This window comes from Atractosteus spatula, chromosome 13, assembly GCF_055471065.1.
Source record: "Atractosteus spatula isolate fAtrSpa1 chromosome 13, fAtrSpa1.hap1, whole genome shotgun sequence".
NCBI lineage: Eukaryota > Metazoa > Chordata > Actinopteri > Semionotiformes > Lepisosteidae > Atractosteus > Atractosteus spatula.
Genome location: NC_142718.1, coordinates 32,947,215 through 32,962,277, shown reverse-complemented (window position 1 = coordinate 32,962,277; position 15,063 = coordinate 32,947,215). Strand labels below are relative to the sequence as shown.

General features: G+C 44.1%; 1 protein-coding gene across 4 annotated transcripts in view; it reads right to left on the bottom strand.

Annotated features, from left to right (window-relative positions):
* Positions 1–369: 369 nt before the first annotated feature.
* Positions 370–15,063, bottom strand: part of hecw2a (HECT, C2 and WW domain containing E3 ubiquitin protein ligase 2a) — a 47,740-nt gene continuing 33,046 nt past the window's right edge. For 2 of the 4 annotated variants that reach the window (XM_088929891.1, XM_088929890.1), the window contains 20 exons: positions 13,843–13,938; positions 13,309–13,459; positions 13,057–13,157; positions 12,130–12,254; positions 11,414–11,599; positions 10,847–10,999; positions 9,920–10,022; positions 9,493–9,589; positions 9,124–9,207; positions 8,761–8,870; positions 6,714–6,834; positions 6,098–6,211; positions 5,276–5,428; positions 4,771–4,869; positions 3,920–4,049; positions 3,550–3,696; positions 3,061–3,175; positions 2,692–2,777; positions 2,326–2,438; positions 370–2,199 (listed from right to left, as the gene is read on the bottom strand). In XM_088929891.1, the coding sequence (XP_088786017.1) occupies positions 2,088–2,199; positions 2,326–2,438; positions 2,692–2,777; positions 3,061–3,175; positions 3,550–3,696; positions 3,920–4,049; positions 4,771–4,869; positions 5,276–5,428; positions 6,098–6,211; positions 6,714–6,834; positions 8,761–8,870; positions 9,124–9,207; positions 9,493–9,589; positions 9,920–10,022; positions 10,847–10,999; positions 11,414–11,599; positions 12,130–12,254; positions 13,057–13,157; positions 13,309–13,459; positions 13,843–13,938 (2,396 nt within the window). In that variant the 3' untranslated portion in view covers positions 370–2,087. The remainder of the gene's footprint in view (positions 2,200–2,325; positions 2,439–2,691; positions 2,778–3,060; positions 3,176–3,549; positions 3,697–3,919; positions 4,050–4,770; positions 4,870–5,275; positions 5,429–6,097; positions 6,212–6,713; positions 6,835–8,760; positions 8,871–9,123; positions 9,208–9,492; positions 9,590–9,919; positions 10,023–10,846; positions 11,000–11,413; positions 11,600–12,129; positions 12,255–13,056; positions 13,158–13,308; positions 13,460–13,842; positions 13,939–15,063) is intronic. The other 2 variants (XM_088929893.1, XM_088929892.1) reach the window with 1 other exon arrangement.

The following is a 15,063-nucleotide window of genomic DNA, read 5'->3' as shown; positions in this document are numbered from 1 at the left end:
GGTCTGCCCTTTGACTCACAGCACTTTGACTTATGGATCATGTGAGATCATTCCCTCAGCCCCTTAACCAGGCAGCATCACACGCATCACACTGTCCCATACAAAAGCATGCGCTTGTTTCTCTTTGTGGTTTCCTTCCTCATGCAGGAGAGCATATAAAACACAAAGCACTCATGACAGCATTGTCAGCATAATGCAAACCCTTTCACACCGGTGCATTTTCCAGGATGAGTTCTGGCAGCTGTGTTCACAGAAGGGGCAGAATACATTCTGTTTATTGCATACAGATATAAAGCTCCCTTCATCCTCTCTCAGCCTCCAGAAAAGCCTTCCACATAGCGTCTCTCATCACCTCCCAGGCAGTGAGACTGATTTTTATTTTTTTTATTTTTTCGCAAAATTCATTCATTCAGACAGCATTCATAAATGATTGTTTCATAATATACACATTCAATAAAAGTTCGGTTATTATACCTTCAAGTGTGGGGGTGTTTGTGTGACTGCATGTGTATACAAGTACGCCTGCTGATTTGTGCATGGCTGTGTGTGAAACAGATTATAAGCCAAAAACATAAAGGGATACTTCATTCTTAATTTGCTTCAAAAACAAAAACAATAATAATAATAAAACTAAAATAATTTTTTAAAAAAGCATTGTCATATCATGCGAAACCTGCAGACTTGTTTAACTACATGTAGGGTGTATTCACAGTGGTGTCTGTAACTGACTCGAGTATCTTTTACAAACAGATGGCCTTAGAATGAACAGTTTACCACATGTGGGCAGTAATGGTGCAGAGTCGGGCCTTGCCAGGAGAGAGAGTATTACCCGCTTGAGCACAGATTCCTACCCGCACTACAGCAGTAGAGTGAACTGTCGATCTTTTGGTCAGAACTGCCCTGTGCTTCAGTTACAAGGGTTACTGTACAGAAAAAAAGTGCTTTTAGTGATACATCATTCCAGTCAATGTAAAGGTGTTTTAAAACGAAGACCAGCTGATTTTACCTCGGGGTTTGTGGGAGGAATCATTAACGTTTGTGAAACACAATGAAGTGAAAGGGGTTGTAGCGTAGTCAAACACCACTGTGTGCATGTTTGTCTGTGTGTGTATGGCGTGTGTTTGTCTATTTGGAACTGACTAGAGGAATTGCCCCCTCCTGGCTGTCAGACCACCCCCTCTTTCACCACAGGCTCATTTTCCTTGAATTGCTTTTGTCACTTAGTTACTTAGTGACTTTTAACACAAAGAAACTGACACCCACCACATAACACAATCCCTGTGTGCTGCAGGACAGTCTCTGCTCAGGCAGAATGTCAGGGGCATGTCAATTCTTGTACTACAATTGCAAAAGAGGGTTTGTCTAACATCCAGAACTTAGAGCTTATTACCACTTCAATGATTCAGAAAACTCTGCAGTTACGTCCTTTGGAATTCATATTTTAAATATTAAAACATGAGTCTCTCGTATTGTTATACTATCAGAAATGTTTTTTTTTTTGCTTGACTTCCTGTGATTGGCGGGAGAGATTAGTCCTTGACTCCCATCGGAAGTTGAGGTCGGTGGAGGGCGGAATTGAGTGTGATTGGAGAACGGGAGGTAGGGTTTGGGGTGGGAGTATTGATGGTGGCAGACGGTTGGGTGCAAATTCCTTCCCTTTTTCCTCAATATCAACTCCAGCGCAGGGCTTTGTCCCGAAGGGGATGTTCTCTGTCTCCGTGAAGGAGTCCCACATGGCTTGTGTCCTGAAAAATTTCAACAGGAGACGCCCCGGATTTTCCCCAATCCATAGACACACTGACAATGAGCCCCTTGGAAATGAACACACCTGTGAATTTGTGAGTGGGAATCTCTCTGTGTATGTGAGGTTTACATTTGGCTATGTCTAGGCATGTGAATGTGTTCATGTCTGTATACCTGTGTAGTGCATAACAGTACATGTTTATGATACCAGTTTATGGACCCAGGTGTGTGTCTCTGCCAGTGTGTTTCTACTGTGTCATGTCCCATAAGGAGGTAACCAGTAGCCAGGGGAATCAGGGCTGTTGTCCAGAGGTCAGGTGTCAGAGGTGAGCCAAGAGTAGGGGTCACTCCAGACCGAAGGTGCTGGTCTCCTCCACAGCAGTCAGCATCTTCTCATACAGCATAGAAAATGAAGGGTAGGGCGGCAGGTCCAGACGGTTAAAGCAGGTATGAGCTCTGTGGTGACACAACAGACGTATTTACTGTCTGACCACACATTTTTCATTCATTTGATTTTCTAAAGAAAAGTGACAGATAGACATAGGGAACCGAACAAACGTGGGTGTAAGGACTAGGAAGTACCTGGGCAGAGACGTGATCTTGCCCCACTTCTCCACGCAGAATCTGCGGGGACCGTTACTGCCCCGGAGCGATGCGAAGCCTTCGTACGGGATGCTGGAGGTGCCAGTCACAAACTGTGGAGAAGAGGGAAGAGCAGAAAGAGGGAAAGAGTGAAGGACTGAAAGGGCAGGAAGGATCAGAGAGAGGCAAACCTTTTAGTAAAACAAACACAGCAACCAGCAGGCGTACGGTTTAGGGCTCATATTAATCTTTAAGGATGTCAGTTTATTTATGTTTATCTTTTGCCTTTTGCCTTATCTGTCATTCTTTGCTCTGAAAAGTATAACCTGAAGCCCAGCAGAGGGCACTGTGTGAGTGGCGCTATACCTGTAACAGTCGGAGTCGCTGCTCATTGTTGAATCTTTCCACTGCTGCCCAGAACCACCTGATCACTATGTGGTTGTCATGGTATCCTGTGCAGGGGGAGACACACAGTCAGCTGCAGAACACACTCCACACTACCTCCCCGCCCCACATATCAACCCGATTTCCCTCAATGTCTCTCTTTCTCACCGCCCAATTTCCTTCCTTATTAAAAGGTCACAATTACCAACTCCCCCATCCCTACTACTCGCAACCTTCCATGATTTCCTTCATTTCTCTATCCCTCTGCCCTTTTCTGTCTTCTTCCTTGCCTCTCCTCCACTCCTTCCCTCTCCCTTTCTTTCCATTCTCTGCTCATTCTCTTTTCCTCACCTCCTCTGTACTCCGTGTTGTTTCTCCAGTCGCTCAGGTCGATCTCCGCAGTGCCAGCGATCACCAACTCCAGCTCCCGAGCGTCGAATACAGAGACCAGCCGGGCGTCAACCACCTGCAATCACCACATTAATGCCATAGCCTCCATACCATCCTCATTAACCACGTTAACCAACACAACAACAGCACAACGGTAAGCTAAAGCACTGATAGTACCTCCATTGTTATGGCACAATCACTGTTACTATGTACAGTAGCATGTACTGCTACCTATTGTACTATTATAATTGATACTATTGCTACTGTATCAGTTACTGTCACCATTGTTACAGTGGCATCATCATTTTGACTATTTGTATTGTAGAAGTATCACTCTCTTCATTAATGACAGAGACAAACCGTTATATTATGTCTACGGCTTAATCAACATAAACATGATTACATCTATGGGGGTGGGCAGTGTACTGAAAGCGGGAGGCAATACAGTACCTCATAGAAGCCACGGACCAGGCTCTCAGTCTGCTGTACCACGCCCCTCTCGATACGCCACTTCACCATGCGCTCAATGTACTCCTTCTTGTTCTTCTCCGATACAGGGATATTGGCGCCACCTGGCTTCAGCTCTCGCTCTGTGATCTGTGCAGCAACACACAGTGTGGAAACACACAGAGGAAACAATTAACTCATCCCTTAAAAAAGGGAGATCTTGAAAATGATTATTGGCCTTCAATTATTACAACATCTAACAGCACAAACTGCAACTGCAATGTCACGAAATGCATGGAGTCGATACATCCTGGTAAACCTTTAGTTGGTGAGTTTTTTGCCGTCTGTCTGTGCCAGTTGGAGGGAGACCGACCTGCCCAAAGACCTCCTCGTTGACGGTGAAGGTGAGATCCAACATGTCATTGATGTCATTATCCTTCATCCACTGCAGGCTCTGGTGGAACTCCTCATCAAGGTATTCCAGGTCACTGAGGTCACATGGGCTGGGACAATGAACAATGACAAGGGACAATGAACACAGCTATACTCTCTCTGACATACAGCACTCTCATTACTATTGCTCCTAGAGAGCCACACCCCTCCAGGCTTCCATGACAACTTAACGTCCAGTCCTCCATGACTAAAGGCTTGGATACAGTCATAATGTATCCAAGCAGTTAAGTATGTATCCAAACTGTATTAGCAGTTAAGCTAATAACTGCTTCAATCCAGAGGAGAAGAACAGTCTAGATCAGAAATTCAGACTGGACTAGAAATACAATCCAGAAATAAAAGCATATCCTCCAGTGCCTGAATAATAGAAAGTGGACATCCCAGACTGTAGGCTTCCAGGGTAAAGGACTCAATATAATCAAAAGTTCTACATACACGTTACATACTTTCCATTTCAGTCAGAGAGCACACATATACATTGGATGAAAACTGATCAATCATGGTGGTTGTCAACAAAGACATACCCCTTACACCTCACCAGGTGCTCTAGCCAGAACCGACTCAAGCTAAATTAATTGCTTTCATTAATGCAACTGATTTGGCTTACTGTAAATGTACGTAACTGCAATTCTGGATTCAATCAATTTTTACATTAATATTTCATGGATTTCATGACAGGATCCTTTGTTGAGAAACGTGTGGTCTCTTCCTCACTGTGTGACACTGTCATGGGGAGGTGATAAATGTTAATACACTAGTGGCAGTACTTACATCCTGAGAAGCCCCTTGTAGAAGGGTCGGGTGAAGAAGGCATCCAGCAGGTACTGGTGAATCAGTGCCAGGCCCAGAATACGCCCACTGAACCGGAACCTGAAAGGGAGACAGACTTGTCACACAGTACTGAGAGACTGATACACAGTATAGCTAAACACAACACACATCGCACTTATAGACATGGAGCACAGCCATAGCACACTGCAAACACTCTCATTGTGCACAGGCATACACACTCACAGGCTGACATTGAAGACACTTTGTTCAAGGGTCGAATGTTGTTCCTCCAATTTTCCAAAAAGTAAATGTAAAACTACACAGTGGCAGATGTAGCAAGAAATACCACAGGTTTTCTATTTTAAAATAATTTGATCAAATTACTGTAGCTGATACATTTAATGAGGGAGAAAAGAACCTAAATATGGGGCAAGTAGTCTTGAAAGTCGCCCTGCTGCTGTACATTCATTCAGAGGACACACATACGCAGTGGATGAAAACTAACCACTCATGGTGGTTGTCAACGAAGGCAGACATGGGGCTGATCTGCACCGTGTAGGTGTCGTTGGCAGAGTATTCAAACAGGCCGTAGTAGGGGTTGAATAGCTCCCGGGACACAAGGAAAAAGAACTCTCGTGATGGGCCACTGTAATCCAGCCTGAAACATGCATATAGCAGATCAGAGGTCAAAGGCCAGAGGTCAGGACAATTATATCAGTATGAATATCAGGGTGTGTACAGCAGTGTTTTTGCATGTTATCCAAGAGTATGTATCTATTGGTACATTTATACAAGCAAAGCAGTTTCAGCATTTTTTGGGAACTATATGTTTTTGACACATTTATTCTGATATTCTGTCATACAGAATTTTCTAGATACTCCCAATTGGAAATGTCTTTTGACATTATTGAATTCCACAAACTATATAATAATCTTTCAGAAAACAAATGACAGTGTAATGTATATGTTTATTCCTGCATAGAATTATCCCACAGCTAGTAAACAATGCCAAAGGTTTCCTACAGCTACAGTATATACAGTATACAGAGAGACAATACAAATGCAATGGATGCTAATAATTAATAATAATAATAATAATTAATAGTTACAGTACTCACATATTGGTATTTAATGCTATATTTTAATGCTTTTAATGTATACTTACTTCACAATCTTTTAGAAAGGCTCCAAATTAGAAGTACATGTGATTGACTTAGTAGGTATATAACATGACAGAATATGTCCGCCTCAACAACAGTACTTTAGAGTGTAAGTGTGTTTATTCACTGTGGTTAGCTGTGTATCAGTGCAGAGGAGTGCATCCTACCCCTCCTCTCCTACAAAGGTTACATAGAGTTTGTTCCTCTGCAGGTCCTTGCGGGAGTAGCCCATGATCTGGTTAAAGGCGTCTTCTAGGAGATGATCCCTGCGGATAATCAGCCTGTGGCAGAGAGAGGGGGAGAGCAAGTGGTGGAGTAAGGGAAAAAGTCATCATAACTCATCGCTAGAAAGTCAGGTTGCTGCTAGAAGTCGCAATGGTGGACCAGCAGGTGGCACTCTTCTCTGGTGCAAGAACGCCAGACCCCATCATGGAGACAAGATGAGCTAAATCACAATAAATGTGCTCTGTAATATGATATGCTAAACCAAGATCTTTTCACTACCATTCATATTTCCTTGCCTTTAATATATCTACATAAATCAGCAATAGACTTTATCAATGCACATCTGACAAACTACACTACTGTACATATACATACAGTATACATTTACAGTACATAATTAGGTAGTGCTGACTGGTGTCATGGCCAAATCCATAACAGATTTTAAGATATAAAATTTGGCCAGCTTAATAAGCTCTTCTGACCTACCACTTGAACTTCATGCATTGGTTGAGAGTAAGATATTTTGTCACGGCACTGTCCTCTTGCCCACATACTCACTTCAGTTTCCCAGGGCCCTGCCCATAGCCCTTGGTCTCCAGCTTGCGGTAGAAGTTGCGCAGTTTGGCCTCAAAGTCCCGCTTGTAAGGAGCAGGGGCGCGGGCATTTGCTCGCTGAGTACCTGAGAGATAAAGAGAGGGAGGTGGAGGGAGGAAGGACAGGGTGGGCGTGCAGGAAGAAAGGAAGAGATAAAAAACAGAGAGAGGAAAAGGAGAAGGTTAAAGAGTGAGTTCTTGTTCTTGACAAAGTGAAGTGTAAGCAGGAGAAGGGAAGTCTTTTGTCTCTCGGGGAGTTTTGGCAGAGCTGTTCTCTTTTAATTAGTATGGTGAAACAAGGTCATTCTCAACACAGTAAAAACTGGAAGACATCAGAGAGAGAAGGGAGAGAAATTCAACACATTACACCTTCATATTATAAATAATTCTTATAGAAACATTGGAAATCATCATCTAATTCATTTGTACTGAAACAATATTAGCTTGCATTTAATATATCGACATCAATCAGCAATAGACTATCAACGCACATAATTACGTCTGACAAACTACACTTCTTACACCTTTATATGCAGTATACATTTAAAGTGCACATACAGTAGTCTTATTCATAAGGGGTTGGTTGCAGAGAACCATCAGAAATAGGCACATTCGCATATAATCAAGTCCACCCCTACACTGTTGCATAATGTAGCACAGAATATAGCACATGTGGTCCAAAGACATAAGTAGCCCACACTTATAAGATAAACTAAGTACTTATTCATTGGCTTTAAGTTAATTTAAACAACATCGATCAACTAAAGGAAACAACAGTATTCACAAACATATAGAAATAATCAGTTAAAATAAACATGAATGCCTCCTCTGCATTCCTCATGCACTTTCTCTGCCTCCGAAATTAACGTACCTCACTGGAATGAAATGGGCAAAAACAGTCAGAAAAACCTGTAAAGTCATCTCCAGCCTGTCATTCCCCATGCTGCCAACACAGAACCGGGAGCGTTTCTTGCAACATAAATACAAGACCATGTTGCGATGTGTACTAGGCAGTGAGAACTGCCACTAGGCATGAGGCAGCGAGAGGTTCTCTTACTAGCTAGATTCGTCTCAGGATCCTAGTCTTTTGCATTGCAACCATCAGCTCAACTTTCATCTTCACGCAAGACCCCTTCCGCCAGACTAAATCGTGAATAAGCAGATTCCCAAATGTTAAATTCACAGATGTCGAGACCCCACATATACATAAACTCAGTGCATAGATATGTTCGGTCAGTATGATATGAGGTGTGTAAAGGAATTTTACACAACTGCTACTGAAATCTGAAGATCTGATATACAAGACATGCCAAGGCTGCAGATCAGCAAGAGGAGATAGAAGGAGAGAGGCGAGGAGCGACAAAATATTAAAAGGCAGAGAGATATGTTTTGTGCTGAGCCAATTTCCTTTGGCAAAATGACTAATCTTGTTAGGCCAATAAAAGCTCTTCCACAATTGAATCTGAGAGAGACAGGCAGAGTGGGAGAGACAAGACGCCTCTTTGCCTTAGCTAAATCTGTTTACCTTGCTATTACAATACTACAGTTTGGGCACAGCTGGGCCCGGGGACTATAGAAACAGATTGCAAGTGAATAAATCTGGTGAAGAAAAGGCAATTGAAAGGGTGGAGGATTTAATTATACCAATGAATAAATAATTCATTGCACTTATATAGCATCTTTCATCTCAAAGAATCATTTAGCATATTAAATATAGGAAGGGACCCTTTCCTGAGACTAACTGCATCCAACATATCCACAAAAAACAATGTAAAGGGTAGAAACTTGATTGAGACCGAGTGAGGGTAGATAAGGAAAGTGTACCAAGCTAGCAATAAGGGAAAGGCTGAATAACATGGGGGAGTGAGTGAGACAGGAAAGGGGGGTAAGACACTATTTTCATTGGAATTGTAGCGCAAAAAGCGATGCAAAAAATCATGAATTAAAAAATGAAGCAATATAAATACAGTAAAAACGTCTCTCCTCAGGTGAATGAGTACAGGAAGACCCACCTGGAGAGTTCTGTGGGGAAGAGACGGGCGAGCCCCGTGGGGACTGACAATAGCTGGCGTGCAGTAAGGCATGGGGTGGTACGTATGACATCACTTCCTCTTCAAACAAGCTGTGTTAAAAAAAGAAAAGGACATATAAGACAGAGAAGTAACGACTGAAACCTCACATTTTCCTTTCCATACAGGTCTATTTGGCTGTTTCATTACAGTTCTGTCATGACCCAGAGAAACATCTCTGACCCTTTAATGGTTTCTTAGGATCGTTGTTTCCTTCCAGCAGGTCATGAGGAGATTCTAGAAACATCAAATCAACCTCAATGAGCCTTTGTTCAGTCCACAGTGACCCCTGCTCAACCTACTAACCTTAGCAACATGACAAGGTCAGCATCACTGGAAAGCCGGGCAAGGCCAGGGGCACCCTCACTGCGGATAAACTGCACCTTCTCCCTGAAGAGACGGACACAGCCACTGTATCACTGAACACAGAAGCATGGCTGGCGCGCTCGCGCCGTCTATCTGAACAAACACAAGCTCGCTCTGTCTCTGTCCGCGCACACAGTGGAAAGGAGAAGAGGCAGGAAATGGAAGGGAGTGGAGAGGGTGGAAGAGCGAGAGGGTGGGATGCAGGAGAAGGAAGATGGAAGAAGAGAGATGGGATAGAGAGGAAAGGTAAGGAGATGCACAGAGGCAAGGGGTGAAACAGAGAAACTGAGATGAAGGAAAAGGTGTCACCTGAGCGAGTGGTTCCTGATGAGCTCTGGCTGCCTTTCCTGCAGGATTTCGAAGATGTTGGGTTGCCGCAAAAATGCCACAATCTTGTCATTATAAGCTGCAATGGAAAATAGAACCAGGGGTCAGGCACAGACACACCACACCCACCCATTGGAAACACAGGCCTAGGCATTTTTCAGTCTTACTTGTCTGGAGGATAAAGTATCTTTTTTTACATAATTAACTATAATTCCCATACCCATGTGTGGTACAGCGTGGCAAAGTGGGGAACAGCAGAGCACAAGATTAGTGGGATAGCGCCACTGTGGGGTAAATTTGGATGTGGTAGGGTGGCAGTGGGGCAGGCTTCTCTCAGAATCTGCTCACATGTCAGTGTGGTAAGCTGTGAGTGGGCCCATGTGTGAGGGTAAGCTGGTGTCATACCCACCGACAGGCACCATGTCCTGGTACTGGCTGCGACTAACTGTGTTGAAGGTGCTGGAGGGACGAGGGAGAACGGGTGGGCCAGAGTGCCGGGAATCATCACCCACCTGGAAAACAGCACAGAACCGCCGAGCTTAATACCTCCCATCGTCCATCACAGGACACTTACTAGCACCTTCATTTTCAGAATTGTTTCTCCACAAATAATGTGTTCTGGGTTGAAATTGTGAATGATTCATAAATGTGGAAATGTGAAAGAGCAGTTAGCAGATAATATATTTGGGATATTAATAAGATATTTAGAGGCTCATGCTGTACGTTACCTGAAGAAAAGAAGAAAATATAGTTCTCCCTGTCTGCTTGTCTGCATGTCTCATATTCCACACACCCCAGTCACACACACTAATCATGTGATTTCCAGTGAATCTGCACAAGGTTGTAAAGGAACAGGTAAATGTTTATCTCATGCTGAAAGGAAAAGAAAAGAGACACAACGTTTCAGCTGTGGAGCCTTCTTCAGGTGTGAGGCTCACGAGTGAAGAAGTCTCTTTTCTTTTCCTTTCAGCATGGAATAAACCCTTACCTGTTCCTTTGCAGCCTGCGCATGCTAACCCCACTACCTACTTGAACTTCTGTCCCCAAGGTTGTCCAGTCCACTAACTTTTTAGCATCCAGCACAAGGCTGGAATCCAAAACAAGAAAGATTCTCCTTACTGATTTCCATTCATAGAAATAATGCATTGTTTTTAAAAATGTTTGTATCAGTGTCAACTGACTGGAAATTTTGTGTGTCAGTCAGTGGCCAGGGGTTGAGCAGATTCAGTACAGAGCAGGGTGGTTTGCTACAGAATATGTCAGAAAGTGTTGCAGTGCAGACTGCTGCCGAGGCCAAGGGGTCGGGAGTTTGGGGAGGTACGGGCGCAGTGCTCACCAGGCGCCGGGTGCTCACCTCCCCGGCGCTGTGGCTGCGCTGGCGGGTCAGGTGCTGGCGGTGCGCCAGGAGGCTGCTGGGCCGCGCGCTCTGCAGCGGAAGGCGGGGGTCGATGAAGGTCGTGCTGCGGCAGTTGTGATCCACGAAGAATGGCTGGAGTAACAGACAAGGGGACAAGAAACAGCCAAAGAGAGGGGTGGAACAGTTAGCTTGAGAGCACCTCTCTGCTGCTCCTGCAGGGATACAGGGTGCCTCACTGTCACCCACAGAGTGTTGGTCAGCAAGGAAAAGAGAGAGATAGAATAGCAGTACGATGGCAATGTGGAGGAGAAGAAGACTTTTAGTGAGAAACAGAAAAGAAAACACAAAAGGAATGAGCCGACAAAATGCCAGACAAAAGACAGAAGGGATGAATGATTTGCAAGAAAAACAGGATGATACAGACAGGGGACTGAGGGAGAAAATAAGAACTACCACCACAGAAAGGAAGTAGGTAGCCCAGTTGGGAGAAGAGAAGGGAAGACAGGAAGGTGCCTCTGGAAAAGAAAGTGTGAGACTCTCTCTGACCTTGCCTGTGTGGTCATGTTTCATCTCCCAGCCGCGCGGCAGCTCGAGCTGCTTGTTGGCGAACATGTTGAGGAAGGCGACCAGGTCCCGGTTGTGCTGGTAGCGCTCGAAGTGGTGGGCGTCGCGCCGCACTTTGCTGATCATGTGTTTCAGACAGGAGTTACTCGTGAACATGCGGTAGGCACTCTGCAGAGAGCGACAACGATTCCAGGCATTTACTGCCACACTTAGTTGATAGCAATTATTTGAAAAAGAAAAAACTCACGTTAGGAAAATTACCAAACTCCGCTGTCCTGCCTGTAACCACTGCACACTCCACAACCAAGCTAAAACTAAAAAACTTAAACTAAACTAAAGCACGGTGAAGTGCCCGCTTTACATTTCCTAGTTCCAATGTATTTAAAAAGGGAAATCCTTCCTCTTGAGACTTAATGACCTAATCGATCTCATTATTTGCTCAACCGGACAAGTTTAAGCTGCTCCTTGCTCTTATGAAGATTATGATATTTCAAGAGCCTTGAAGATCAGACTCTACCCAACAAGCAGTTTGTTAGGTGAATAGGCATGACATCCACACCACCATTCTCAGTGCGTGTGCGTCAGTGTGAGTACTGCAGCGCTGTACACGTGTGACTGCTATGTGTAACTGTGTGCAGTACGTTTGTGCGGCACATATGGCAGCATGCGTTCAGCCGTTCGCTCCAGCAGTTGCTCACAGGGTTGGAATGCAGCACGCTGAAGAAGTCGGGGCTGGTCAGGAACTTGGCGCTGGGCGACTGGAGCAGGAGGCTGAGGCGTGAACGGGTGCTGGAGGGGGGCAGCATGCCATCCCGCCGGTATTCTGTCTCAGACAACAATGACTGTCAACGATACAGTGCCTAAACACGCAAGAACATCTCTATATTCAACGAACAACAAAACGTTATTGTAATTCTGATCCATGAAGCTGAACACACAAGGTCCTGGGGTGATTAAATAGCAACACAGCTTGGGCTCTACAATCCCCATATGACTGCTTCAGATTTTGTTACTGGCATCTGCTGATGCCAACTGGACATTCCCAAGCAGACGTGCACAGCAGGCTGAGTTCGGCCAGGGGTTTGTATCCAGCCAGGATGAGGGATACTAGGACTGTAACCAAAATGAGTTGATCAGGAATTTGCGACTATGAATCCGGAAGGCTGTCGGGAACCATATAGAAGATAAAATGATTTGCAAGTCAAATGTTGAATGGGCTTAGTGCTGGAAACGTCCAACTGTTTGATCTTTGGAGGTCTGAATTTCCATACCATCTAAATTTAATGATTTGCACTTTTACATTGTCCTTAATGCATGCGTATGGTAATAGCAATATACACAGATGACCCGAAGAGGATAAAATATCCTAATAAGGTCCAGATAAAAGAGAAACAGGACATTGATCCATGTCAGGGTTTAAAAGCTGTAGGCTTGTGTTCACAAAGCAAAAGAGCAATATGTTATTAAATAATTATAAACCTCATGTTTATCTATGTAAAAAGTAACATTTGCCCAAAGTAACTCAACAATCATAAAATAACCAGAAGATTTTATTGGGTCCTATAATATCCCGCATCCTGTCTCCCTGCTGTGCTGTGGTTAGAGAAGGGCAGCTGTGTCTGTACCCGGGATAGTGTGGTGCAGCAGGTCGCTGTCTTCAGGGGGGATCTCAGATGCCTGGTCCTCGGGCCGCTCGTTTGTCATTGTCCGCCGGATACTCTGATACCTATGGGAGAGAAAGAGATAGACAGACAGGGCTCAAAGCCAGGCACGGCATGTTTGCGTCCACAGGCCACCCATGCAATAAGAAGGACATACAAAGGCTTCTCGTTCCCCCAGCAGAAGATCCCTATCTGTCTTTCTGTGCTTGGCCCTACCTGCGGTTCAGCTGTTCCATCTGCTGGATGGAGTTGGATCTCTGCAGGACCTGGGGAGCAGGGGGGGCGGTAGGCCGCTGCCAGGTGGTAGTCCGGTTCACATGGTCCACATAGAAGACCCGACCGTGGCTGTCAATACGGGCCTCCCAGTCTGACGCACAACACACACAGCAGAGCAGCAGTATTACTGCACTTACTTACTAACCGGGGTTACTGGATCTACTGGGCTCCATCAATTCTCCACCACCTACTTCACACCCATTAGCTCCTCTGGCCTACCACCTGCCCAAACCCATCCCCTGAAGCCCCTGTGGCCAGTTGCATAAACACCTCCAGTGAAATCTCCCCTCAGTTTTCCCTTTAAGAGTTGTTTGAGTTTAAAGGCACTTTGCAAAGACTGCTGGGCAAAACAGAATGAAAACAGACGTCAGTGCCCTGCTTGAGAAACAGTGACTCATGATTTAATACTTCAAGGGTTTTCCTCAGCAAGGCCTTGATCCCCTCCCCCTCTTTTCCCCAGAAATCTGGACTCACTGGGTGGCAGTGGCTCATCCACTCGCTGGTAGCGGCTGATTTCTTGACGAACTGAGGGCAGCGAACGCATTGGCTGGTGCCCATTGACCTGGGAGGCTGCAGGTGAGAGAAAAAGAGTCAAGAAGAACGGCAAAGAGAAAAGACAAAGAAAACAGAAGGAGGAGCGAGAACAGGGAATAGACAGAGCAATGTTCAATGAGTTTGCTTCACTGAAGTATCTAATGAAAATAGTGTATAACTGGTGTTTTGTTTACAGCCTATCAGTACAGTATATTCAAGAATCAATATCCACTACCTTTCTGGGACTTTTCCAAGACATTGTTACCTATTTGTGTATAGTGTGGATGATTCTCTTCATTTTTTGTTACTGTTCCTAGACATTTTGTTATTTACATTTTCTAGATATATCCAGATATTCATATTCTGCCTTGTTCTGCTTGTAATATTTCATTGTAATATCTTATCTTTGTAAAGATGTGCTTTTTTTCTGACACACAATAAAAATTGTTTCCATTTGTCTATCTTTTCTGGATTCTGTGTGCATCAGTCTTGTCTTCATTTCTGTGGATTGTCAAATTAACTGCAAAAGTACTGAATACCTGAATAGCTGGGAGAAACTTTCAAACTGGTCAGATTAAGTCAATAATGTGCTTATTCGGGTCATTATGAGTCTAGACCATAAAAACCTCTAGACACACCAGCCTTACAAGGGCCAGAATTGGAGATCACTGCTATACTCAATAGATACAGTGTTTCAAACATCCACTAAGATTGATTTTGAAAGTTAAACATTTGAAATATGCACAGAAGCTTTGTGATTTTTATTTCATATTCATTTTGCTTTGCCTTGGTTTCTAACTGTCTGCATCAGTGCAGTTCAAACAGTTGTCCAGGGGGTCCCAAGAAAGAATGCAACATTTTTCACTCCGAAACTAATTGTGAAATCAATCCCTGCACAGTACTCACTTTTCCGTCATTAATGGATTGCTTACAGAGCTTACTTTCAACCAGAGTTTTTTTCATTCACTTCAATTTTATCATATAAACAGCTCTTGTTTGATAGTAATTCCCAGTACATATTTTGTTTTGATTATAGGTTATGTTCTTCTGAGTGATTCTTGGAAAGAGGATCTTCCAGATTAAAGAGGTTGACCATCCCTGGTTTTGCTATACTAAAAGTGCCTTTACAGTGCTTGATGATGCTTTGCCACAGTGGTATAC